Source organism: Chlamydotis macqueenii, chromosome 1, assembly GCF_036417535.1.
Source record: "Chlamydotis macqueenii isolate bChlMac1 chromosome 1, bChlMac1.mat, whole genome shotgun sequence".
In the NCBI taxonomy this organism is placed as follows: domain Eukaryota; kingdom Metazoa; phylum Chordata; class Aves; order Otidiformes; family Otididae; genus Chlamydotis; species Chlamydotis macqueenii.
The window spans coordinates 35,765,222-35,792,038 of NC_141556.1; the positions used below are offsets into that span (position 1 = coordinate 35,765,222).

General features: G+C 39.3%; 1 protein-coding gene across 3 annotated transcripts in view; it reads right to left on the reverse strand.

Moving 5' to 3' along the window:
• The window catches only part of TAFA2 (TAFA chemokine like family member 2), a 200,119-nt gene that overhangs the window by 17,669 nt on the left and 155,633 nt on the right, over positions 1 to 26,817 (reverse strand). For all 3 annotated transcript variants that reach the window (XR_015258651.1, XR_015258652.1, XM_086748619.1), the window contains exons 3-4: positions 9,109 to 9,261; positions 5,742 to 5,866 (exon numbers count right to left, since the gene is read on the reverse strand). Coding sequence is in view for 1 of the 3 variants with exons in the window: in XM_086748619.1 (XP_086604745.1) it covers positions 5,742 to 5,866; positions 9,109 to 9,261 (278 nt within the window). In the remaining 2 variants the exon portion in view is untranslated. The remainder of the gene's footprint in view (positions 1 to 5,741; positions 5,867 to 9,108; positions 9,262 to 26,817) is intronic.

The window sequence follows — 26,817 nt, forward strand, 5'->3', positions numbered from 1 at the left end:
TTGCCCAGAGAGGTGGTGGAAGCCCCATCCCTGGAAACATTCAATGCCAGGTTGGATGAGGCTCTGAGCAACCTGATCTAGTTGGGGATGTCCCTGCTCCTTGCAAGGGGGTTGGACTAGATGACCTTTGAAGGTCCCTTCCAACTCTAACCATTCTATGATTCTATACTGAATGCTATTTGGCTTCATGTGCAGCCAGTTGGTGTGTTTGGAACGTACACTTTCTCCTTTTCCGATAATGTTATTTAATTTTTTGTTTCTTTTAAACTCTGGATGCCATAATGTAAAATTAGATTAAATGGAATATTACAAATATCCGACTTCAGTCTCTCTCCAATATTGTTTTGGAATGTAGATAAACACTCTCAGTATGGATTTCTCTCCATCCTGGCAATATTTCTGTTCTTTTCACACTAGTTGTCTATCTCTAGTATTGATTTGGAAAGAAGATTTGGAATGTAGATAAATATACTCAATATGGATTTATTTTTGGCCCTGTAATATTTCTCTTTTATTTCTCTCTGTCCTTGTAATATTTATTTAATTTTTTTTACAGTACTCTATTTCTAATATTGGTCTGGCATATAGTTACATAGTAATATATTAGATATTGATTTCTTTCTGTTCTGCTTTTCCCCACATATTAAAAATAATAGCTGGTTTTCAGAGTGACAATTGTGGTTTCTTCTGCCCCTCATAAAATTGTGGGTGCTCAGCTATTCCACAAGTTGGATGCTTATTTCCAAAATATGTCTCCTTATGACCTGTCTGAAAATGTTACTTTCACTTGCTTATAGGAAAATGTTGTTCACTTTCACCTTCTAGAGATTTTCAGAGGTTAACAATCACTACTCACCATGCATTACATCTGATCTTTTTGATTAATTTATATTATTAGTATTAGTATTGTTAGTAGTATTATACCAACAAGTCAATTCTAAAAGGACATGCACTGGTTGCCAATTTTTGCTGAATAGTAGATACTGGACAAGTTGCTTATCATAGTATCATTCACCAGTTTAGCTCATAGCTGTGAATCCTCAGAACATGAACATTTTTGAAACTTATATTATATTATATTATATTATGTTATGTTATGTTATGTTATGTTATGTTATGTTATGTTATGTTATGTTATGTTATGTTATGTTATGTTATGTTATGTTATACTGCAATTTATAGTGGTCAAAGTCCAAAGCCTCCAAAACTGACAAAGAATGAAGGGGCTTTTTTTATCATCTTCGTCAAAGACAATAAAGTCTCCGAGCCAGCATCTTCCTACTCAGCATGAAGCAATTAAATGTTAAGCACTAAGTGAGTCATCATAGCTTTCCTTTAGAGTTATTAGTGAGACATAAGTACCTCCAGAAGATAATTCATCTGACTTATCTTAGGACAGGATGAATTGTCCTCTGCAATTGAACAATGCTGTCCAATACTAAAAAGACAGCCTAGATCTTATTCTATTCTGTTTCACATGAAAAATATCAACGCATAGTTCTCTACATCTTCATAAAATATCAGTCCAGGGACACTTCCTTACCTCCGGGCACAAGTGGACATTTCTTCAGGCATGTTGCAAGTCCAGGATCTCAAGATTAGACCCAGGAGGCATCACTTTACCTGTATTATGCTCTAGTTTCTGCAGGAAAGACACACAGGTTTAAGGGCTGCCCAGGAGCCACAACATGCTCCGAGCTAGTCCCAGGGTGGGTGCCTGGGGAACCGGGACCCCAGGAGGCATTGCAGCATGCCCTTTCACACAGCTTCCATGCAGCTTCTGGTGCTCTTATTTAAAGTCAGCCTCTATTATAAAGATAATGGACAATGTACTGTTCGTAAAAATACAAGTGAAGCCTGGCATCTGGACCCACGCTTGAAAAACCCCTATCCAGAGACCTCTGGTGTAGAATACATAACTGAAAGAAATATGAAATTCTTTCTCGTTAGCTCTTGTTGGACTGCAAAATGTTGTCTTCCACTCTTCATAAAGGATTCATTTGTTTATTACAAACTCATAGCATTTTTTTAATGCCATTGTCAATTCTAGACATAATACTGCAATATTTCAGAGTTATTAGCTAATGGGAAAATTCCTCTGTTTTAAACAGACATTTTCCTTATTTTGAAAAACAAAAGGAAACAGCCAAGAGAGTTTTTTGAATCAAAATTATTATATTAGAAAAAGGCTGTAAGAAGAAAAAATATTTTAAAGGTAAAAAAAAAACAACTTTGGATTTTCCTGTTTTTTTAACACTTTTGTCTTTTAAAGAGGGTAATGTGCCAAAATTTTTGTGTTTATTTATCAAAACATTGAGGCTACCCATAAAGAAAAAAAATCAATTGTTTCCTCTCATCACAGTTTCTCAGTCTGGAGGAGAATGCCACAATTTGCCCGCGAATCTCAGCAATGCACATAATCATTTCATAATTCTCCTAATGTGTTCCTGATCACATTCCTTTTGTTGTGGTATAATGCTCAGGAACGCAAACACACATTTCTTTATATGAAGTCCAGAAAATTACTGTTTTAGCTAAATTGTAATCATCTTTTCTCCCTTTCCCCTCCTGCAGGCTACATAGACCCAAAATAGTCAATTCTAAAACAGCACAAGTTAACTCAGTACTCAGCTTATTCATGCACACTTTCCCTCGCCCCATATTCATTTCTTTTCCATAGTTATCTCCTAATGCCAGCTCTCTCCTGCTAATATGCAGATAAATTAGGAAAAATAGTTTAAGCTTTCTACAATTTCTGGTTTCGCATTCTGAAGGTAAATAATTTCCACCTGACTTTTCTTAACATTTGAATTCTGAGTACCATAACATTCATGCTATTTCTAATTCATTATTTATGTATTACCTTATTAGATCTACATACCTGAACACAATGCAAAGCCTCAAGTAGACTACATTTTTAAAAATCAACTAGCTTTCTCCCATTATTCACTTGAACTTTTTGCTTAGTGACTGATACCATACATATCAAGAATTTACTATCAACATTTTTTACAATAGTGTGATTAATTAAGCTAACGGAGGTGGACAAGCAAAATACCTCCTTCCTCCACTGGTTTTATCTCTAACATAATGCTTAACAATTAACAGCTTGAAATGCAGAAACTGCTGCTTCTGAAGTTGGTATCCGGTAGAGGAGAAGGTAATACTTCACCAGTTAATTGGGCTACTTTTTCTGCACATGAAGGAGGCAAACTTAGAGAAAGTGTTTGGAAGTGAATGTAGACTTCCTTAGACCTTTCAGGAAAGTCTTCACAAGGCTTTTCTGCAACACACTTAAATCACCCAAGCTGTTCACTTCACTTTGTTTCTTTATGCTTTTACGTCATACATGATAATCATATATAGGTTATTACTTGACAGTCAGAAACTTATTATTCATGACTTCTTAATACTGACTCTCTGTACAGTTTTTATTCTCCCCCCCCCCCCCCCCAAAAAAAAAAGTGGTTTGAAACCATAGAGCACTTTACGATCTGACCTTTTATTTATATAGACTTTGGGGAGCAGAAAGAGGAGCTACAAAAACACTGCAGTCACTACATACTAGGGAAAAGTACTTGCTTTTTGATAATAAACTACTCTCTCAACACAATGAATCATTCACAGTTCCAATAGCAATGTATGTTTTTCTGAACATCAGAATGACGTCTGTTAAAATCTCAGCCTCCTGCATCTGGAAGGTCAGAGACCTTCATTCCTCTGCCACCTGGTTTCAATAACTGAGACCATCTCTCTCACAGAAATTTGAGTTCAAGTTTGCTATTGTCTCAAAACAGCTTTGCAGCTGTGTGGGAAATGAAGGAAGAAGGCAGGGAACACATAGTGTCTGGACAAACCAGAAGGCAGAACAAATAGTGGGGGATTCATATTTTCCTTTTAGTGGTGGTAGATCTGCAAGCAGGTTACGGTACCTATTGTACAGAATCAGTGCATATGATGGCAACCAGAGAAAAGGATTGGATTTTTCATAACTTCACTTCTGAAGAGGTATGAAATGAGTCCCAATGATTGCCATCCATGGACGACAAGAAAAGTCTAACTCCTGCTAAAAGTCAGACCTACAAGTCTACAACAGAGGCATAAGACCTTGAGGACAGGAGCCTTGGGCTTTTGTAGACTTCCAACAGTGGACAGAACTTCGTAATATTGACCAATGTAGAAAAATGTATCTTCTGACAAAATGTTAGGAAGAAATCTCCTTAAAGCAATTCTAATTTATATCTCTCCCTTTTGTGACCTCTTTTTTTCCTAGAGAAATGTAATCCAGACCCACACTTCTACTTACTGCTTGTTAAACACACACATTAAATATAAAGTCACATGCATTATTTAACACTGATAGTGCCATGTAGTAGAAGCCAGGACATATTTCAAAACACACACAAGCGTAATTCATTTTCTATTTCTATTACTGTTATTAAATTAAGTTCCTTTTGGTTATAGCATACATGCACACACATTTCACATGCATATAATCAGATTTGCATTGGCACATACAAAGTTAAGTGTAGGTAGCATTCAAGCAAGATTAACTTCAGACAAAACACACTTGAAAGAGGACTCAGGAGTGGAGTTGTGTATCAAAAGTTTTAAAGTATCCCTCCTTTAAAGAATGTCAACATGTTTTAAAGACTTATGCATAAAGAAACTGAGACGTGAGCTCTCTGTGGAATAGAAGGAGTATAATTCACACAGTGCACAGATTCACACAACCAGTTCACACGGATTCACTACAACCAAGGTGTACCAGAAATTTAGTGCCTATACAAGGAAGATTTCAATCAAACAACAAAGACACTCAAACACCTGCACAGAGTAAACACCACACTAGCAAATTATGGCCTGACACTGCAAACAATTATTAAATACTTACAAGCAAAACCAGTCATCGGTATGTGTGGTGGGGTGTAGGGTTGAAGGTGTTTATGCTTACTCACATGCATGTGGGTGTTCAGCATGCGTTTTAATCTGTTCTGTGTTGATGAAGAGCTGTGTTCACCCTATAGAGGTATAGTGCTCTAGTTTTAGGAAGTTTGAGTCCTTGACACTTCTCTGAAGAATTTGTTATTCTTCTGTTTCTGCAAGCCACTAAAAAGCTGAGATGACAGTAGGTTTATTTTGTTTTCAGGCATTGTAGATGATGAATGTTAAATGTATTTCTGTTAATGTAATTTTGAACCAATATTGTAAAAAGTGTCAAATGGAGAAAAGGAACTCATTGAAACTCTGTCAAAATTTTTTAGTAAAATACAAGACTGAAAGAACCAGAAGATCATACTGTTATGACACATCAAATGCTTACCATACTCAGTAGTTTCTATGTAGAAGCATGATAATTCCATGTTACTGGTAAAAATGTGCTTGTTTGCTACCCTGTAAATGAAGAGCTTAGCAGACTGTATAGACTTTGTGCAACAGGTTTCAGAGAGAAATACATATCCCATTACAATACATTTGATCATTACTGGTAGCTGCAAAAAGAGTCAACTCTACTTTCTCTACTGCTTACCTGAGAAGGTTTGGCACACCGCTTACCATGTTTAAGAAATTGCAAAGTGTGCTGAGAAAACTGTGCAGGACCAGTAAGTCCAATCTCAGTATGACCCTCTTCCCACAATTCTTCAGTCTTCTCAATTGATGTCTTCTATATGCACCCAATTTCCTGTGCACTTTTTTTTTTTTTACCTGTTGGTAACATGTAAGGTTGGTATTATACCTACCCTAGTTGTTTTCACTTTATTCCCAGAGGAACAGCTCCATCCCTTACGATCTGGAAGAACTTTACATTCCTCCCCTTCAAGACATGGTTGCATGTGGCACCACCATTTCTGCTCCACTATTGAAGCTACAAGAGAGGACCACAAACATATTTGCAAGCTGTTGAAATTGACATTTTATATGTCATTATGTTGCAATATTTCTTCTATTTTCCAGGAAAATGCTAGAAATATACTGACTGACAGCTAGTCTGTGATTTTCAGCAAGTTCAGAATCTTAATAACAAATTAGAATGATAGAATCACTTAGGTTAGAAAAGACCTTTAAGATCATCAGGTCCAACCGTTAATCTAGCACTGCCAAGTCTACCACTAAACCATGCCCCTAACATCCACATCTACACAGCTTTTAAATACCTCCAGGAACGATGATTTAACCACTTCCCTCCAGGCTAAACAACCCCAGTTCCCTCAGCCGCTCCTCATAAGATTTGTGCTCTAGACCCTTCACCAGCTTCGTTGCCCTTCTCTGGATGCACTCCAGCACCTCAATGTCTTTCTTGTAGTGAAGGACCCAAAAGTGAACATAGTATTCGAGATGTGGCCTCACCAGTGCCAGGTATGGGGGGATAATCACTTCCCTAGTCCTGCTGGCCACACTATTTCTGACACAAGCCAGGATGCCTTTGGCCTTCTTGGCCACCAGAGCACACTCCTGGCTCATATTCAGCTGACTGTTGACCACCACCTCCAGGTCCTTTTCCATCAGGCAGCTTTCCAGTTACTCTTCCCCAAGCCTGTAGCATTGCATGGGGTTGTTGTGACCCAAGTACAGGACCCAGCAGTTAGCCTTGTTGAACCTCATACAATTGGCCTTGGCCCATCTGTCCAGCCTTTCCAGATTCCTCTGTAGACCCTTCCTACCCTCAAGCAGATCAACAGTCCCACCCATCTTGGTGGTGTTTGCAAACTTACTAAGGGTGCTCTCAATCCCCTCATCTAGATCGTTGCTAAAGATATTAAACAGAACCGGCCCCCGTACTGAGCCCTGGGGAACACCACTTGTGACCAACCGCCAACTGGATATAACTCCATTCACCACAACTCTTTGGGCCTGGCCATTGAGTCAGTTTTTTAACTGGAGAAGAGTACACACATCCAAGCCACAGGCAGCCAGTTTCTCCAGAAGAATGCTGTGGGAAACAGTGTCAAAGGCTTTACTAGAGTCTAGGTAAAAAACATCCACCATCCACAACATTTCCTTCAGCCACTAAGTGGGTCACCTTGTCATAGAAGGAGATCAGGTTAGTCAAGCAGGACCTGCCTTTCATAAACCCATGCTGACTGGGCCTAATCACCTGATTGCCCTGTACGTATCGTGTGATGGCACTCAAGATTATCTACTCCATAACCTTCCCCAGCACTGAGGTCAGACTGACAGGCCTGTAGTTCTCCAGATCCTCCTCCTGGCCTTTCTTGTAGATGAGCATCACATTTACTAACTTCCAGTCAACTGGGACCTCCCCACTTAGCCAGAAATACTGCTAAATGACTGAAAGTGGTTTGGTGAGCACTTCTACCAGGTCCCTCAGTACTCTTAGGTGGATCTCATCTGGCTCCATAGACTGAAGTGTGTGTCTAAGTAGTGTAGCAGGTTGCTAACCATTTCCCCTTGGATTACGGGGGCTTCATTCTGCTCCCCATCCCTGCTTTCCAGCTTAGGGGGCAGGGTACTCAGAGAGCAACTAGTCTTACTATTAAAGACTGAGACAAATAAGGCATTAAGCACCTCAGCCTATTCTGCATCCTTCATCACTATGTTTCCCCTTGCATCCAATAAAGCATGGAGCACCTCCTCAGCGCTCTTTTTGTTGCTAATGTATTTATAGAAACATTTTTAATTGTCTTTTATGGCAGTAGCCAGATTAAGTTCTAGTTGGGTTTTGGCCCTTCTAATTTTTTCCCTGCATAAACTCACATCATCCTTGTAGTCCTCCTGAATTGCTGCCCCTTCTTCCAAAGATCATAAATGAAAGGAACTTTTTTCTAAATTCTCTGTTCAGACAAGCTGGTCTTCTTCCTCGTTGACTCATCTTTTGGTGCATGGGAACGTCCTGCTCCTGTGCCTTTACGACTTCCTCTTGAAGAATGTCTGGTCTTCCCGGACTCCTTCACCCTTGAGGGCTGCCTCCCAAGGGACTCTGTCAACCAGTCTCCTAAACAGGCCAAAGTCTGCCCTCTGAAAGTCCAAGATAGCAGTTCTGCTGACCTCTTTTCTTACTCCTCCAAGAATCGAAAACTCTATCATTTTGTGATCACTATGCCCAAGACAACTTCCAAGCACGACATCACCCACAAGTCCTTTTCTGTTCACAATCAACAGATCCAGTGGTGTGCCTTCCCTAGTTGGCTCTCTCACCAGCTGTGTCAGGAAGTTTTCTTCCACACACTCCAGGAATCTCCTAGACTGTTTCCTCTCTTCTATATTTCCTTACATCTCAATTTGCACAAGGTACTATATGCTTCAAAGTCAATCTCTTAATTGTGTTTTCTTTTCTAATTTACTACAATTCAGGAACTAATTTCACAGCATTTCTTTCCCACTCATATTTTTTCTTGCTTACTCAGATTTCAAAGTTTCAAGTAGAATATCTTCTTCTGAGTTAGTGTATTTTACCTGAACTACTATATAGTCTAGCATAGCATGATTAAATTTATTCACCAACGATGACATATTTAGAGCTTCTCTGATAGCCAACAACATATCAACAGTAAAGAGACTGAGTAAAGAGTGAATCCATCCTTCTCCTCTTTCAGAGAAAGAAATGTGAAAAATCAGCTAGTATTTTCTCAAATAAAACATATGACCCTATGCCAGATTTGTTAAGGAAAACATTAATATTGCACTGTGAATAGGAAAAACAGTATTGGTCTAAAAAGACTAAAAAACAACCAGAATTGTGTTCTGTTTGTTTTCTTGTTTGTTCCTGTATGCTAAAAATAAATATATAAATAAAATGTAAGACTGTAGCACATGAAAATAATATGCTCATGTAGATGTTGCATAAAGACTTTTAATTAAGTCCATTTCATACAACTCCGATGGCACTCTTCGTTACATCAAATTTAGCTTCTTAAGAGGTCTTTTTCATTGGCATCTAATAATTTTGCCTAGCATTTCCACAGAGTAAAAGCAAATTATTCGTTTTTCCTGTTTTCCATTCACCTTGGGCACGCCCTTCAAACTGCAGAATCCTTGGTACTCTTATTTTAAATAGTTAGCTGCAATGGAGTGATTCTTACTGATGACATTAAACCAACAAAACCCCCTAGGAACATGCAATGAAAGGAAACAATAGAGTAGTCGCACCATCAACACAAGAAGGAGCTGCCCGGGTGGTACCTGCCACCTGACCAGGGAAGCAGGAGCACTTCACTGTCTGTGATCTTTCTTCTATCTTGTTCTTATTGCAACATCTGTGGAGTGCCACCACTTCACAGGTCCCAGTTTTAACATGGTGAGCTGTGAAAATAAGAAGATGAGCAATTTGGTAACAACGCGAGGCAACATCACACTGTTTGGGATTTTTTTTTAATTAGAAACGCATTAAACTTGGCTCTGCAAGACAGTCTGCCATGCATGAAACTAGAATTACAAGGGTACTAACACTAGAATGTAAAGTTGATTTCTTTTCCAAATGTAGTGTAACTACCTCAGGCAGGAAAGACCAGCTAAAGAAGAAAATGGGAGAAGGTCGCATATGGGACTGTTCCACTGAACTGGGAAACAGAAACATTATAAAACTAACCTAGAAACTATATTAATTCCTGGACTCCCATGAAAAAGTGTGCACCTCTACGAAGATTTTTTTCTTCTTTTCCCTAAGAGACAAACCTTGAAATGCACGCATATCAATGTTAAAACACCCATTCATGCATATGGTTTCAGAATCTGCATTTCTAGAATTTATATCCAGGGCAGAAACAGTTTTTTATATGATATCCACAAACCTTCTAACAAATGGACAACCCTCAAACAAAAATCAGAAATAAAATCTAAGGAATCACTTTTCAAATCTTTCCATTGGGCACTGCAAAGAAAGTCTGGGAACATGGGGAATCAAAGTTTTTCAAAGATGGTGGGCAACAGGATAATCTTCATTATCCCATATCCAGCACCCATCATGCCCACCCGGGCTGCTCTAACTGATCACCAGAATCATGCTACTGGAGTCCTATGGAAGGATCAATTTGGTAAGAGGAGAACTACCAAGCAAACCTTTACGCTTCAGCAGCCAGTTACCAAAGTATCTGGAGTTCAGAAAAAAAAAAAAAAAAAAATTAAACAGAACTTTCAATGATTACTGACACAAGACCAGGTATTTCAGGGTATAGTTCATTTCCTTCAGAAGGAAGAGAGAAAGAAATCTAAACTTTTAGCTCATATTAACCTATGGCCTTGTATGGGAAGGAATATGAATTATGCCAAGTATTATGTGTTTTAATGGTACCCCAAAGACCCTGTTTCTTCTCCTGTTTAAATTTTTGTATGTTTTATGCAAAACCTGTATACTAAACACTTCAGTTGCCTTTTATATCCCTAATGGTAAACAATAAACAAGAGCTTTCATGAGGAGAAGGCCCTGCCAACAGGCTTTCAGGAGCCCACTATTGATCCCTGGATCTGCCTAGTAGTTACTGCAAAGTACCAGCTCCCAAAAGGGCTGAGAAGAGAAAACAAACTTGATGTAGGCTATGGACCCCAAGAATATACCTAGAGGCAAAAGCCACAGGCAGCAATTGGACACTAACAAAACATAATCTACTAAACATTTCTTTCAGGCAATTATGCATTTTTCAGTAGAACAAAGTCCACTGAACAATCTGTGATCTTTATTGTCACTGACTGCATCATACTATGTCAGGTTAGATTATACTCTATCAGGTCATGATGTACAACAGCTGAAATGACATAACAAACGCAAGCAATTAACCCAGGATCCATCATGTTGTGATACGCTGAAATGTTACATATAAGAAATCTAGAAGAAAAAAGAAAAATTCTGCATAAAAATGTTTTTTCTTTGATTTTTAACTATTTGGGTTTTTTAATTCAATAAAGGATAAGGAAAGCAATTTATACTACCTGCCTGAACTTTGCAGTCTCTGATATTTTAATATTTTAATGATGAGCAAATATTTTTACAGCTACCAGCAGTCTACTGCAAAAATTACTTTTAATTATTGTCCAAACAATTTCACTGCTATATATGTCAATAAAACAATTTAAATAAATACATTCATTTTTCATTAAAAAGTGTTATAAGGTTTTTTTACTTCTGAATACGATAAAAACTTTATTCTAGAATATATTTCAAATGTATAACGTAGTAGAACAAACACATGCTACTTTTGCACATCCACATTAATTTTTATTTTGAGAGGCAATTGCACATTTTATACACACACATGCTAACACAAATTCACTTATTCGTATTGTATGAAAGGTACATAGAAAAGCCAGACACTGAGTCTACGAAAGAAAGTAAATTTAGTGGTGGGATGTGCACTTCATCCCACTTAATTTTTCAGTATTCAGTTTTCCATTCTTACTTGTGTCCTCATGTGTATCGCTGATCCTGAAATTTTGTCTCCTTACTCTCTTAATAAATAGTTTCACACAGCTCTACTAGGTCAACAGAAATGCCATAATACACCTGCTAAGCGAAAATAAAGTACTATGTGCACCAATAGCCATCTGGAAGGGAAGCCAGTTCAAACAGCTATTGTAAAATTCTGTGATGGAAATGTTCCTACTAAAACAAAAATTTTGAACTACCTGGCTTGTAGTAATTAGAGAGTGAAAACTAGGCATTTTAAGACTTTTATCGAAAAAGAGTGTAATTAAATGAAACGGTCACTTAAATTCATGTACAACACATAAAAGCATTTCAAAGGGTGAATAGATATGTGAAAAATGTGAAAGAACAAAAAATAATCACACAATATCGATAGTATTTTGGGAATCTTTAATAAAGCTGCTTTGACATTTTCAAGGTATTGAAAAACCAAAACAACCTAGAAAAGTATAAAAGATATTTCAGACATTTAAAATCTAGGACAACCATCCTGTAGTTTCTATTACCATCTAGAGTATGCAATGAATATTCCTCAAAAGGAAATGTAGGGATTTCAGCTCCTTATGCTACCAAATAATTAAGTTCCAGTGCAGTAAGTACACTATCTGCCACATTCATGTGAAATGAAAGCCTCTGTATAGCAGATAAAGGGTTTCCCACAATCTCGTACAAATTAACCTCATTAAGCCACTGAACCATTCCACAAAAGGAGGATAGTACTTTAGGAGATTCGCATTTTGGTTTTGTTTCTTTTTCTCCTAGCACAGATTTCAAAGTATGCTGCTTGCTTTGCAGAAAATGTTTGAGGAACTGAATGTTGTTTCTAGAATCCTACAGAAATTCATTATTGAAAACCACTGCAAACACTCAGTCCTGCACTCTCTGCTAATGCAAGCGATCCTTCCTGAAATAAATGTGAAGAAGGACTGAAGAAAGAGACTCAGAGATATCTATGTGTACAGACTGTGAATTTTTCCTGATGATTATACATAACATATGTATATATTATATTCCAGAAAATGTAATGCTGTGTTATGAGAGCGTAACTTGGAAAACAAACCTAATCATATCTCACCCATTAACGGTATATCCTGTAAGTAATCCGTGACTATCAATAGCTATCTCATAAATCAGTATGACATTGACACACCAATGTGTAAGTGTTCACAATCATACTTCTAGAAATAATAAAGCTAAGTAATTATTATTCCTTATTTTACATAAAACTGAATGCGCTTAAAGAGTATGTTTAAACATACACAGCAAAGACTATAAAATATATATGAATTCTACCTGTTCTTGTTCCTCCATGGTAACTTTAAGTTTCTTCCTTCGGGGTGAGTGAAATTTCAGTCATATTTGCACAGTGCATCTCACACTAAATTATGCCCCTTACTCTTTTACTTCTGTGGGAAGTTTGTTCCAGGCAAGAAGGCAAGTTACTGTTCAAGATTGTTATTTTGCAACTCACAAGTATGAATATAATGTATTTAGTGTAGATGCAGTGTTACACTCAAATCTAGCATTAAATTAAAGAAAGTCTTCTGAATTCCATGGTTTATTATGACTGCCATTTCCTAACCTCACCACTTAAACATTCATGTTCCATTCTGTCACCTATCTGCTTGGCCATTGGAATATTTTATTTCCTGAATGTTGCACAGGTCAAGCATTAACACATACATTAGCCATTAATGAAGAAGAAAAAATCATGTTGCCATGGACTAGATGAAATGAAGTCACAGGCTGTTTCTGTCCTCAGGTTCCCCATCACTGCAGTAGCCACAGTACAAACTGTGAAAAAAAAAAACCTCATCAAAAAGGCTCAATTATATACTCTCTGCAAAGACACTGGCACAACTAGGTAGTACAGCTAAACCAATCTAGTGACTAACAGCTACTGGAAGAAGAAGAAGATCCCTTGTCTCTTTTCCCACACTCTTTCATCCCTCGCTTGCATGAACACTGTCATTTGATGGTGACAACAGTAAGTCAGGGATTTAGACTGGCAGGATGATATCCCCTTTTTTGTAGGGTTAGTTCTCTACCAGTTTAGCTCCTACAACAGGGTGCAGAGACCAGCAAGAAGCAGTTTCAGCCACAGGGAAGCAGCCACAGATACGTGATTACCTCCTTCTGCGTAAACCAGTTCCTATATCAGCTTGCAAGCACTGCAGCTTTACACTCCTACATGAAACAAATATATCTTGTTTTATTCAATTCCAGCTAATTCCTCCTAGGTCAGAGAGACTGTGTAAAGAGCACAAAGCTTTGTTTGCTTGTGCCGGTGTGCGTTTTAAAGCTCCTCACAAGAACAAAGCTCTAGTTGAAACAAGAAGCAACAGATCAGCAATAAGGAGAGGAATGGAAAATACTCTTAGCCATGAGTTTCAATGCATATTACATCTAATTTTATACATACTTTCAACTTTTTGTCATCTTGGCTATAACCAGGAAGATGTCCCATATGAAATACTATAGCGACTCAGTCTTTCACAGAATCTTTAAGGTTGGAAAAGACCTCCAAGATCATCAAGTCCAACCGTCAATCCAACACCACCATGCCTACTAAACCATGTCCTGAAGTGCCACATCTACACATTCTTCAAACACCTCCAGGGATGGTGACTCCACCACTTCCTTCAGCAGCCTGTTCCAGTGCCTGAGCACTCTTTCAGTAAAGAAGTGTTTCCTAATATCCGCTCCTTAAAAGTAGGCAGATAAGTAGTCTTTATTTATGTAAACCTTATCCATATGAGTAATTCCATTAAGGACTACAACGGAACTACTTTTTTTAATAGCCACCTGCAACGGAAAACAGACAATATTTCAGCAGATTATCACTCTTCTATACCACAATATTCATACAAGTGTGTGTGGGGGGGTTATTGACATCAGAAAACTAAATTAGTGGTTAGAATGTACCATTTCCAGATTAGGCTATAAATCACTGTCCTATTCTTAAGTCACCAGGAAAAAAAAAAAAGTGGTTTTTCTTGTTCAGATAGTCTATTTGCTTTGTTCATACTGATTGACATGGAAAACAAATGTAGGTTATCTTTCCGCTACACTTCAGCAATTTCAATATGTCATATCAGTCTCAGTGTGTCACTGCAGATAGAAAGATACAAATAAACTTGCAAAATCTCGCACACACAAAAACACACACTCACACACAAATAGAGAGTATTGTTGTGGGTTTTTTCAATAGTTTAATAAGTGTTAGTAACTACCACATCTAAGCAATCAAAATCTTATGCAACCACAGCTAAGCCAGGATTTCAAACTAAGTTTTCTCTATTTAAACATCTGTTCTGGTTTTGTTAGTGAGAGAGGGCCTAAGGTGGTAGCTTCTGTAGGAAACTGCTAGAAGTTGCTCCCCTTTGTTTAGCTGACTCGGCCGGGCCTAGGGTGGACCCACTGCTGGCCAAGGCCGAGCCAATTGGTAGCAGAATGTCCCGTGATAATGTCTCTGCGATAACGTATTTAAGTAGGGGAAAACAGAAAAAAAAAAAGAAGAGAAGATGTGAAGCAGCTGAGCGGGGGGCAGAGAGGGGGAGGCGCAAGCCTTGTGGGCCTTGCAGGCCTCACCCTCTGGCCTCCCGCCGGGCAGCCGACTGGGCCCGACTCGGCCCGGCCTGGCTGCAAGAAGTGGAGAGAAGATGAGAAGTGAACAAGATGTAAAAAGGATCCTGAGAGGCATCTGCCAGCCTGTTGTGAGGAACGGCTGCAGACGCCAAGGTCAGTGAGGAAGGAGGGGGAGGAGTAATGCGGCTCCTGGCTAAGATTCCTCTGCAACTCGTGGTGAAGACCATGGTGGAGCGGGTTGTCCCCCTGCAGCCCATGGAGGTCCACGGAGGGGCAGAGATCCACCTGCAGCCCGTGGAGGACCCCACGCCGGAGCAGGTGGAGGCCTGAAGGAGACTGGCCAGTGGAGGGCCCGCTGGGACAGCTGTTCTAGAGGGACTGCACCCCGTGGAAGAGATGACCCATGCTGGAGCAGTTTCACAAAGAACTGTGGCCCGTGGGAGGGACCCCACATTGGAGCAGAGGAGGAATGCAAGGAGTTCTTGCCCTGACGATGACACAGCAGCGTAAAACAACGCGTGATGAACTGACCGCGACCCCCATTCCCTCTTCCCCACCCTGTGCCGCTCAGGAGGGGAGGTAGCATAGATAATGTTAAGCCTGGGAAGAGGGAGGGATGGGGTGAGGTTATCTTGTTCCCTGTCTCATTCTCCTGCTAATTTTACTAATAAATGAATAGTTTTCCCCAAGTCGAGTCTGTTTTGCCCGTAACGGTACTTTTAAGGATTTCTCACCGACCTTATCTCAAACCTTGAGCCGTTTTTCTTATATCATCTCCTCCTATTCTCTCAGAGGGTGGGGGAAGTGAGAGAGAGACTGCGTAGTCTGGTCCCGATCGGGGCTGAACTACGACAACATCAGACAAAGATATATGAAAAAAATACCCTGTCCAGTTCCTTCATTCAATTAATGTCAATATTTTTTTATGTTTGTCAATATTTTCTAATATATCCACCTAACAACTGGTAAGGAAAAATCTGAATTTGGTTTAGTCATGCTCTATCAACATTGGTGGTGATATTGCTGCAGTTGTGTGATCTAAGAACATAAGCAATGTGAAGCTTTTTGTTAGAGGTAAAATCTTTCATTTGACCAGTGATCAGTGTAAGTGGTAAAAAAAGCAGACAAACTTTTGGGAACATAAGCTTCAGTTTGTTTGTGCGAACACGAAACAAAGCATACCTTTCTTTCAGCTCCATAGGCCAGAGGGAGAAATGGCAGCACAGACATCAGGAAAGGCAGAGGTATCTCCCACACCAGTCATAATTTCATCACCTCTAGCATGCAGCAAGCCACGGACTCCAAAAGAAGCACTAGTAGGTACACATTGACAAGAACCTTACTGAACACGACCCCTAAAGGTCAGATTCAAAACCCTTTGAAATCAACGATTTTGATTTGATCAATGGTTTTGGATCAGAAATTCAATGACAGAGTTAAAATTTTTTGTGGTCGCTAAAGGCGACATATGGATTTGCAACTGAGAGAGTTATTCTGGTGATTGCATATGTAGAGCCTACTAACTGATGGAGCAAATGATGACATATAGTCTAGTTATGTGACTGAAAAATATGATGAATTAGATTATGAAATCATGTTTCAAACATCATTAGAGTTGTCATACATTTTTCATTGAACAGTTCATTTACTAAAAGTATTGTATCCAAGCAGTGTAACCATTTTTGAAATGTAGTCAAATTTGGTACACATTGAACCTAAAAGTAGGCATCTTGAAAGGGAGAGGGAAAATTTTTTTCCATATTTTTTAAACTTCATTTTTTATTGTCATGAAAAGTTAAGGGATTTTTTAAATTGTAAAAATTCTCAGATCAAAGAAAAATATTTTAATTTATTTTAAAAAAACTTAGTAGGTTTATTTCTTTTTTTTTTCCTGTTTGGCCAGTGAACTGAAAAATCAATTACAGACACAGCAGTAATTCCTGTGTCCTCAGTGGTGAGAATGAGGCATGCCACAGTTATGGTGCATCTCAGGAAAGGCACTCATGCTGCTTTATTTTGCAGATGACACATGGTGTTGCGCCATAGAATCAGCAGGAAAAAAATTATAACTTTTGCTGTCTTACTCTACATTATCATTACATATCATATGGCTACTTAAAAACTTATTTAGCTATCTATTCCATTGATGCCTCATGGATTTAAAACATTCACATAATTCAAAAGTAGTGTACAACTAAAAACAAATACCAAATTTTACCTTGAAATAAAACATTTTCTGTTGCTCTCTACATCTCTCAAGGATCCCTTTTCCAAATACCAAGAATTGATGATGTGTCAAATAGCCCTCACCTTGGCACAGCGATTGGAAACCCTGGGGGACCAGAGCAGCCCCAGGATACTAATGAGCACCAGTGGAGCATCCTGACCTACTGCACCCAGTGCCATCTGCGGGGAGCAATCAGCCCCTGGGCCTTGTAGGAAACTCATTGAGATGAGTCATCCCAAGAAAGTGCCTCCCCAGAAAGCCTTGCAGACTAAAGAGAGTTACTGCCTACGAGAGTCCTGTTATTGGATGAAGGGGGAACAGAATTTTGGGACTGTATAAAATTTGCCATCTGACATTTTGTGGAAACATGTGAGATTCATCATGGGATGCTTAGTGGAATGACCACGGGCAAGGAATGGGAGGGGGTCAGAGTGGTTTGGGGAGGAACAATGAATTAATAAAGGGAACAGGATAAGAGGGGCCAGGGAAGTATAAACAGCAACTGGTCAGTACACTTGCCAGTACACTTACACTAGCTTTGTGCTAAAACACTGCAAGCTGTCCTACATTCTCATTAAATCCCATTTTTATCTATTCTGTGTGTGAACTCTCTTCTCTAAGTGGCTGTGTGCAAATGCTAGGGAAATTTAAGCCGGACTAGTTGGTGATAGATTAAGAGACTTGGTTGCCTGCAACCAGCACAAGATTACAGACCTCAAGGGTTCATGAATCCAAGTAAAAGCAACTGGTAATATCAGGGCACCTCAGACAAGTTACGAGTCAGGCTGGGTGTCTAAGACCAGCTACTGGAGTGATCCATTTTGTGTATTTGTATATATATCTATCTTCCTCCACTGGTAGACTTCAGTCCTAATCAGCCAAGAAAGAGGAAGAGGATTGGGCCACCCACTGTGTGATTGCTGTGTGCATTAACATGGGTGCCAGGAAAAATGTTTTGTTTTATTTACACCGATCTGTGTGGCTGGCTCTGTCTATACTGCGCATGTGTGAGTCTGTGTGCCTATATGTTAATCCATACATGTCTAAGGAGCATATATGCTCAACTTCGCCATTGGCAGAACTTAAGGATAAGGAGCCACAGCAGCTTCACATCTCCTCAGCTACTGTATTCACCAACCTGTAACAGATGTGAGCATTTGAAACCTTTTGGAAAGAAAAAAATAAGCAAGGAAGACAGAGGCAGCATTTGGCAAAATCACAGTTAACCCTCAACCTTTGCTTCTAAGAAATGTACACAGGCTGTCAAGATAATTCTCTCATATTAGGCAGGTTACCTACTAGATCAGCAGATCAATAGCTGTCGAGAGGCACACACCAGAACACTGCAGTGAGTGAAGCAGAGGAGTTGCCCTGTTTGATCACAACAGTACACCCCACGCCATGCAGACCTTTTTGCTTGATTTGGGTAATGCTGTAATGTGGACAACTCCTTCCCGCGCAAATATCTCCTAAACCCCTACAAACACACTTTATTGACAAGGCTTTGAGGTCTTACTTACTGCATTCACATTTCCTTGCCTTGCACTTCAGCTATAGCTATTAAAAGTCACTTGGTCACCTTGGGCACTGAAAAAGTCCAGACAGACAGAGCGCACACTATGCACTGCTTACAGCAGCAGAGAATCATTTTAACTTAAAAGTACAGCATGGCTTTTCATTTCTCTTTTGTTCTCATGTTTCTTGCATCTTGGGACAAGTTCTCAGATGATTTGTTGAAAAAAAATGAGCTAGTTGCTTGTACTGATTATTTTTGTAGTGCCACCTGTAGGCAACAGATACACAGAAGATCCTGCTAACTGCAGCCCTTCCCAGGCTTCTTGGATTCAATGCGTTTTCTCTCCTGAGGGAACCATTTTAAAATAATAAGAGTAATTCTTGATAAGTGTTTACTCTGCAGATGTTAGCTCAGCTCCTCTCATCAGGCTGCCTCTAGCATGCAATTAACCCAGTTAGTCCACTTGGGTGAAGGACGGTAAGCAGAGTTCATACGACAACACTATGCAGACAGCATCTCTGGTAGCCTTTAAAAACTGAACTAATGAATGGTTTGCCACAGTCGCATTGCCAAGCATACTCTTCTGTGCAGTGCCAAAGAAAAATCTCATCCATCAGTTTGTCTGCCAGCCACCAGTTATAGCCATCTGTGTGGGAAGACTTTTTCCCTTTTGGAAAAAAATCAAAGAAAACGACAACATAAGCATTCCCCTGAGAAAAGCCCACTAATGACCCTGTGAGATCAAGCCTCAGATATTCCCATAGCAAAACCTGTGCACTGAAACGGACTGAAGGATTGAGTTATCTCCACTACGAGAGAAAAAGACTTACTGGAACAACTCAGCAAGCTGGCACAGTCCCAGCTGGTCACACAATCTTTACAAGCATAAAACCACAGATGGAGCCCCTCATGTAGGATCTTTTGGACCTGGAGAGCTCACAGCCATCTGACTTTATCCTCCTGGCCTCACTGAGGCTGATTTTATTCAATCAGTCCTTTGGCAAGAGTGAGCCACTGTTACTCAAATAAGCTTATCTCCTCTCTCACAAAAGTCAGAGCCTTTTTATGGCAACGGCTACAAATGATGCCTTCATGCCAAACTTTTAGCCAAAGACATGGGAACTCAAAATACAACTAATTTTCAGTTAGCCTGAAGGATAATTTCTTCTTCTTCATATGACACCCCCTCAGCCTAGGTCCTGCTTTCAAATTTGGAACCAGATGATCTCTAGGCTCACAAAACCACAGAGTGTTCAGATACAAGATCACATGCAGTGATCATTTGGGATCTTGCAGCTCTTTATATGTTCACCCACTGGAAAAGGAGGAGAAGAGGCCTCTGCACATTTGCCCAGTCCTCACAACAAGCTCATCTCTCCGGCTGCAGCCAGCCCATCAGGTCTCTCACTGCCTCCCATCAAGGGTGCCCAGGCCAGGTCGGCTGCACCGTAGCCACCCCGTTTGCTAAGCAGCGGAGCAGACAGGGGAGGAAGTTGATGGCAATGAAGGCTGTACGTTTCCCTGCGGGCCAGAAATGCAATCACTTTGCTTTTTGCAGGCAAGACATTTCTCATGTTTCTTCTCCAGCAGCTGTGGGCTGACACCATTCACAAGACAAGCCTGTGTAGAGCTGGTAGAGGAACACCCAGGGTGAGGCACAGTTTATAAATACTACAAGAAGTCAAAAGCTCCAGTTTCTCTGAGGCTGTTATCAAACATGTTAAGCAAACGATATATTAAAGTGTGCAGACATTTTGTAAATTAACAGGCTGAGGTTTGAGATTACTAATTATATGATTTCACAGAGAAAAAAAAGACCAAACCAGCTCTCAGGCACTCAAAAGAACATTTGGCACAAAGACTTTTTATTCTCTCCTACTCTCTCTGTGGGCCTTCTGCCAAATATCTCAACTCAGCAAGAAGCAGTAGCACATGTCTCAGAGCAGCCTTCGACATCTGACAGAATACAAAAAAACCCACATTTTTTCCTCAGTCTCAAGGCTTCAGAAGCCTGTACTTTACATAGTTTATGGGGAATATGTTTCCCCTGTTTCCTTAGATGCTTCTCATTATTAATTTTCTTTTCTTTCCAGCTGACCCAAATGGTCTCAGGGCACACTGCACTAGATGACAAATTAACATGTTCTCAGGGACATATCAGAAAATAAATAAATAAATAAATAAAATAAAGTTTTTTTTCTAACCCCACATATTCAAATGACCCCCTGGCACACAACTCTCGGTTGAAGTAACATCTTAAGAAAAGCGCTATGAAATAGGATTAGTGTAACCAGGTGAAGAGGTAAATTCAATAGTCCTTTTGAACAATCTGCTTCCAGGCTTTTCACGCTTACTAGAAAACAGCTCAAGCACCTCAGTGGACTTTAGGTGCCTCTATGGAGACAGCAGCTGAAGTCAAGGGAAGGACAACCATGGTTTCCCTAAAGAAGGATGCAGTTGGGTCCCTGTGCCCTATTTCCATCTCAACACACATCTAGCGCCTTATATGTGATTTTGCTTCCACAGTTAAGGAAATTATTTCTTTATTTATTAAGGTGCAGAAACTTATTTAGGTAATAGATCACAGTAATAAGAAGGTCATTTCATATTTAAGCACCTCAATATCATAATGAATTCCATTATCAGAGTCTTTCTGTTTTACTCTACTGTTCTTTTTAAAAAATTACACTTAGTGCCCCTTATTCACCCCATGCTAAGATTCCTCAAAGTTAGAAAAGCAATAGCCCCCCATATTTGTTTGGAAGGTCTAATAAATTCCACCACAAAAAGAAGAGTAAAGAGAAAGTAATTATTTTCTAAGTAAGAAGTACAGAGATTTTTATCTAAGGATGAGTGTGTACATTGTTTGTTTGATATCTTTATTGAAAAACTATTAAGCTGATCAAACCTAGAATACACACAATGACTGAAGCACTCTGGGACTTTAGTGATGACCTGATAGAAACCACTCAGTGAGGTCAAGGTGGACTTCTGAAAATTCATCCAACTTCAAGATTAGTGTTGTGCAGAATTTTTCCAAAAACAATATTCATAATACTGAGTCACTCTTTATCCCTCTTCTGTATAGAAAGGCAGCTATGTACACCTGTGCACTCATTCATCTAGCAAGGATATTTAAATAAAAATATACCGTAAGATTCTGAAAATATCTTTTAGCATTCTCATGTGTGTACATTAATCACATAAGTATGTGATGAAATTTAACATAGCTTATCTATAAAAAGAATTTAATGTTTGAAATTCCACATTTTAAAAACTTTCCAATATTTTTGCTTGCTTGCTTGCTTGGCTGGTTGGTTGGCTAGTTGTTTTTGACAGCTAGAGTTTTAGTTGATGTGTCACTATTTTTCTTTTAGGGTTTGTTTTGGCTTTATTTTGCTTTGTCTGAACTATTTTCATAACTGGATAGAATGATATCTCTGTACTAATGTAAAGTTTCTTTAGTTCTGTAACATATTTTTTATAATACATTCAATTTTGCAGCTCTGTGATGCATTTTTACCTAATCTGTCGATTAAACCAAATTATCAAATATACCCTGAAATATTCCTCCCAGAAACTGCAGGCACATATATGCATACTCACCTTTCTGAGAACCAAAAAACTTATTTTTTTCCTTTTTCCTTTTCCATGCCTGCCTTCAAGGCCTTCCCAACAGTGCTTCAGACTCCCCTATATGTATTAAGAAAAACTCCGTAGGATGTCCCAGCACACAGCTCACCATCTGCAAGAAAGATCTTAATTTTAAGTTTCAGCTTGTTTCTGTAGAGCCCCAGGCAAGCTCTTTGAAGTGCAGAGTCAGGGGAGGAACTTAACTCAGGCCCTTAGAAAAAAACTGCTAACAAGGCACATGTCTAGTTCTGTGAAATCCCCACTTTTAGAGTGATCTCCCCCACTACAGCCTTCCCACTACATTATTGATTCCATATAAATAGCAAGTATCTAAGCCGTGGGCATGATGAATCAATAAGTATCTAGACAGAGTCTATGAACTGAAACTGGATGGCCTGGGAAGAGGCTGGCTATTCTTCAAGAAAGAGGAAAAGAAAGCACATTTCAACAAGCAGAATAAAAAGGAGAAACTGCCAGGAGAACCATTCAGAGCTGTGCAGTCAAGAATATTTTTGCTCAAGGATTCCCAGAAGATAATACTTTCAGATCGCTCTTCTTGCTGAAAAGATATCTTTTAAGATGCATTTAGCAGACTCCCTGGCACTTGTTTCTGAAGGAACTCCAGTTAATAGAAGCTGTTGATAGGAAATATATACACTACTCTTACTGCTATCCAAAGTTAGAAGCTGCAAAAATATCACAGTTCCCAGATCTCCAGAAGCTTGCTTTGTAAAAACTGTCAGGCGATGAAAGCATCTCAAGCAACTCACATCTTCAAAAGAAACCTATTAAAAAACAAGATATACGGGAAAAAAATCATAATGATTCAGAGACTTCTTCAGAGAATGAGGTCACGGCCTCCTGCTCGGCATTTTACCTTGTATGTCTACAGGAGCTCATATAGTGCATCCAGGGATGTCAGAGGCCACGCCAGGCCAGCTCACGATCCCTCTTCATAACCGTCCATCAATGGAACAAGCTAGGCACCTTGCGTATCCAGACCACTGCTGAGATGCAAGTGTAGAGCACAGCAGGGCTTGCTGGGCAGCACTTGGGCATGAGCTTTCCAGGACCATAAAAAGCACACATGGAGCAGGATGCAAGTAAATTATTAGTAAACTAATTTTACATTACCCTAGACTGATCAAGCCTCCTGCATTGAACATGAGACTCATGGACCAGCCAAGTAACCATGCCTCCTAGCACGGAGCAGCACGAAGGCTACAGTGCTGTGCTGCTGCTGCTGAAAGGGGTGGTGAAGGGGCCACTGTACAAGGCAGCTTCCCACCCCTCACCAGGTCCAGCTCCCACAGTTCCTTCTCTGCTGTGTTGCCCAACACCCTGAACCATCCTTCCCCCACAAGAACTTCCTCAATGCTCCCTCAGCCACCAGGAATGAGGCATCCTCCAAGGTCTTGTGCAGTGCCACAGACTGCTCGTGTCAAAGGCAGAGCGTCCATAGCTCTCATGTCTTTCTCACTACTCTGAAAGGGGTAGGCCTTCAGGAAACAATTAAAATTAAAAAAAAATATATATATAATGGTCAAATTTTAATTCAAGTGTTGCTAATAGGAACTCATAACGAAGCAATATATAGGCAAACGCACATAAAATTATAGCATCCGTATACTAGCTGTATACATTTTTATGGCTGCATATTCTTTGATTTTTTTGCTATTTTAATGTAGGATTTTCCTCACAGAGGTCAAAATTAGAACCTCTAAACTTCAACCCTTAGATCACTCTGAAGAGTGACTTTTAGATAAATAAATGAAAAAATAGTAGATGAGAAGCAGTTGTTATCTGTGGGATAGTTTGCATATACTCTCTCAAAAGTCTCAAGTACAAAGTTGAATCTCATGTACAATAGAGAGTAGTGTGGTGTATTTGTCTTCCAGTGCCTACCAACATGTCAAAAATGACAACAGACGAGTGGTCATTTACAAACATCTGCAGGGCCATGCCTTTTTTCAAGGTGAGATGAAATCATTATAGGGAAATAACCAACTACCCACAGCTCTTTAGGAGTATCTACACTGACTTATGGCAAATATTTTTACTGCTTTATTTCTAAAATGTACACTAGAAAAAAATAGATTAGTATTAAGTAACTGTCCAGGTCCGTGGCACTGATATGTTGTGAAGGGAGCCAAGCGTAATCTTCCCCAGCGTGTGGAAGATTGTCACAAAACAAGAATTGCCTTCCCCTTCGATTCACCACCTTAAAAGCTGAACAGCAAGGGGATACAACTGTAGGATTTGACAAAACACCATTCATGAGATACCTTGTCTGATCGCACACCCAAATCTAGTGGGAGTTCTATCTTCACAGGGCTCAAAAGTCAGGGAAATCTTGAGAAGAATCCTAGCACATATCCTCCAGGTGCAGCTGTAGTTAGCAGAGCATTGTGAAACAAAATAAAAAGATGGGGAAATCAAAAACTGAAGATGCAGCAGAATGAGCCAGCCTTTCCTGACTTCAGTGGTACAGCCTTGTTTTAACACCTAATTCTTTACACGAAAGTGCTGCATTGCCTAGGAGTTACATTATGACTGAGTGCCTATACTTTCTAAGGAACAAGACCTACAATAAAAAAGTAAATATGGACACTGTGAATTTTCTTTTATTTCACACACAACTACTCTAATATTTGTGGTTTGTGACTGCTTTTCACTTGGATTTTTACTTTAGCAAATATGCTGCATAGTACAGATGCCATCTAATTATTTCTGATCCTCTGTCTCCCCTCTTTAAGGGAGTGGCATGTTCATCCACATTTCCTTTCCCGTACAGTCATTCCCAGAGTCTAGCAGCACACGTATTACATGAATATATTGTCAGCGGAATGAATAGAAACCAACTTTCATCAGTGCGTGCATAGTTCAGAGCCCCAAGAGCAATGTACAACAGTGTCTGAACCTGCAAACTGGAGAGTTGCTGGAGTTTTGTCCCTGCTTATTTTTTTCAAGTATTATCCATCTGCATACATACATACATACACAGTCAAGGACAAATAAGAAAGTGTCTCTAAGTAGAAGAATCCAAAACTTTAACACAGCATTGTATCTTGACATTCTTATTCACTTTCTGAATCTCTATGCCATCATTTATTAGATTATTTTAACGACAATGAAAAAGAGGTTACCACTGTCCTCTACAAAAGCAAAGACACATGTCACCATACATTGGATGTCTACTGCTTTGGCATCTAATCTAAGCTGGACATCCCTGTATAATCAATGTAGAGCTAGAGAAAGTGGCACTCCTAGAAGGTAATACCTGAATTTGAAGCATGCAAGATTAGATCCTTCCCTAAGGGAAAGAGCTGTGTCAGCAGAAACTTCACTTGGTCCCTGGCTAGTTATTTCTTTTGGGAGATTGCCCTCCTGATAATCGGACATTTCTGCAACACTGAAACAGGCCTAACAGAAGGTCAGTGCTCTATGACCATGTCTGCTCTAGGACTGATAATACCTGTGTATAACTAAAGCAAGCTAAAATACATCCACTGATTTATCCTCCACTACAAAGCTGACCTCTGAGATGTCACACATTTGCCAGGACTCAGCAGAGGAGTCCAACTATAACACTAAAATCAGAGGAAGAAGTAAAAGGACATTTGAAGAATATACTCCTCTAGCTATTCTTTCAGGGGTTTTTTAAATGTTGCTCATTATGGTAACAGCATATCTAGACTGATTTTCAAAGCTCTCTTTAAACAGTGAAGTTTCACTTTCAAATGAAATTTTTAAAAGCTGAAACTTAGAGGACTCAGATAGGCTTCCCGGATATAAAATACACCACTGATTTATTTCCTCGTTGTAAACAATTCACTGTAATGAAGCAACACAGAAATAGTCTGAAGCTTATAAATCCCACTCTATAGCTGTAAAATAACATTTACACATTTGTCTGCAGGTTGTCTGTAAGAAAGAAATCTCTTGTGTCCCATCTATTTCCTCCTTAATTATTCATTTTTGCTATGCATGAACCTAGGAGATTTTTTCCATAAAATAAATAAAGTAAAAATAAATGCCAAACATAAAAACTTCATTAAAAACTATTGAAATTGTTACCACCCAGTGATCATTATTATGAAAAGTGGAGTGATATTTTATAGTTTAACACTCCTCTCCTACAATGACTCTGTTAGAATAAGCCATAATTTGGCATTTTCTCATACTTTTAGTGTGGGTCATAATGCTACTTAAGTGTAGACTGTTGTATTCCTAGCACCCAGCAGAAGAGCAAGTTAATTTATAATTACTCCCTCAGATCTGTTCAGACAATAGAACAGATTTTCAAGAGAGCTTTTCTGGCAGCCAAGATCAGTCTGATAAGTGGGACTTTTCACTTTTTTTTCCTTACACCATTGTTTAGTGTGATAGTTTTAAATGTGAGTTCTTCATAGGATTTATTGTCTATCCAGGTTTAAAAATGCTCATTAGGCTAAATTATATTTCAAAATAGAAGCA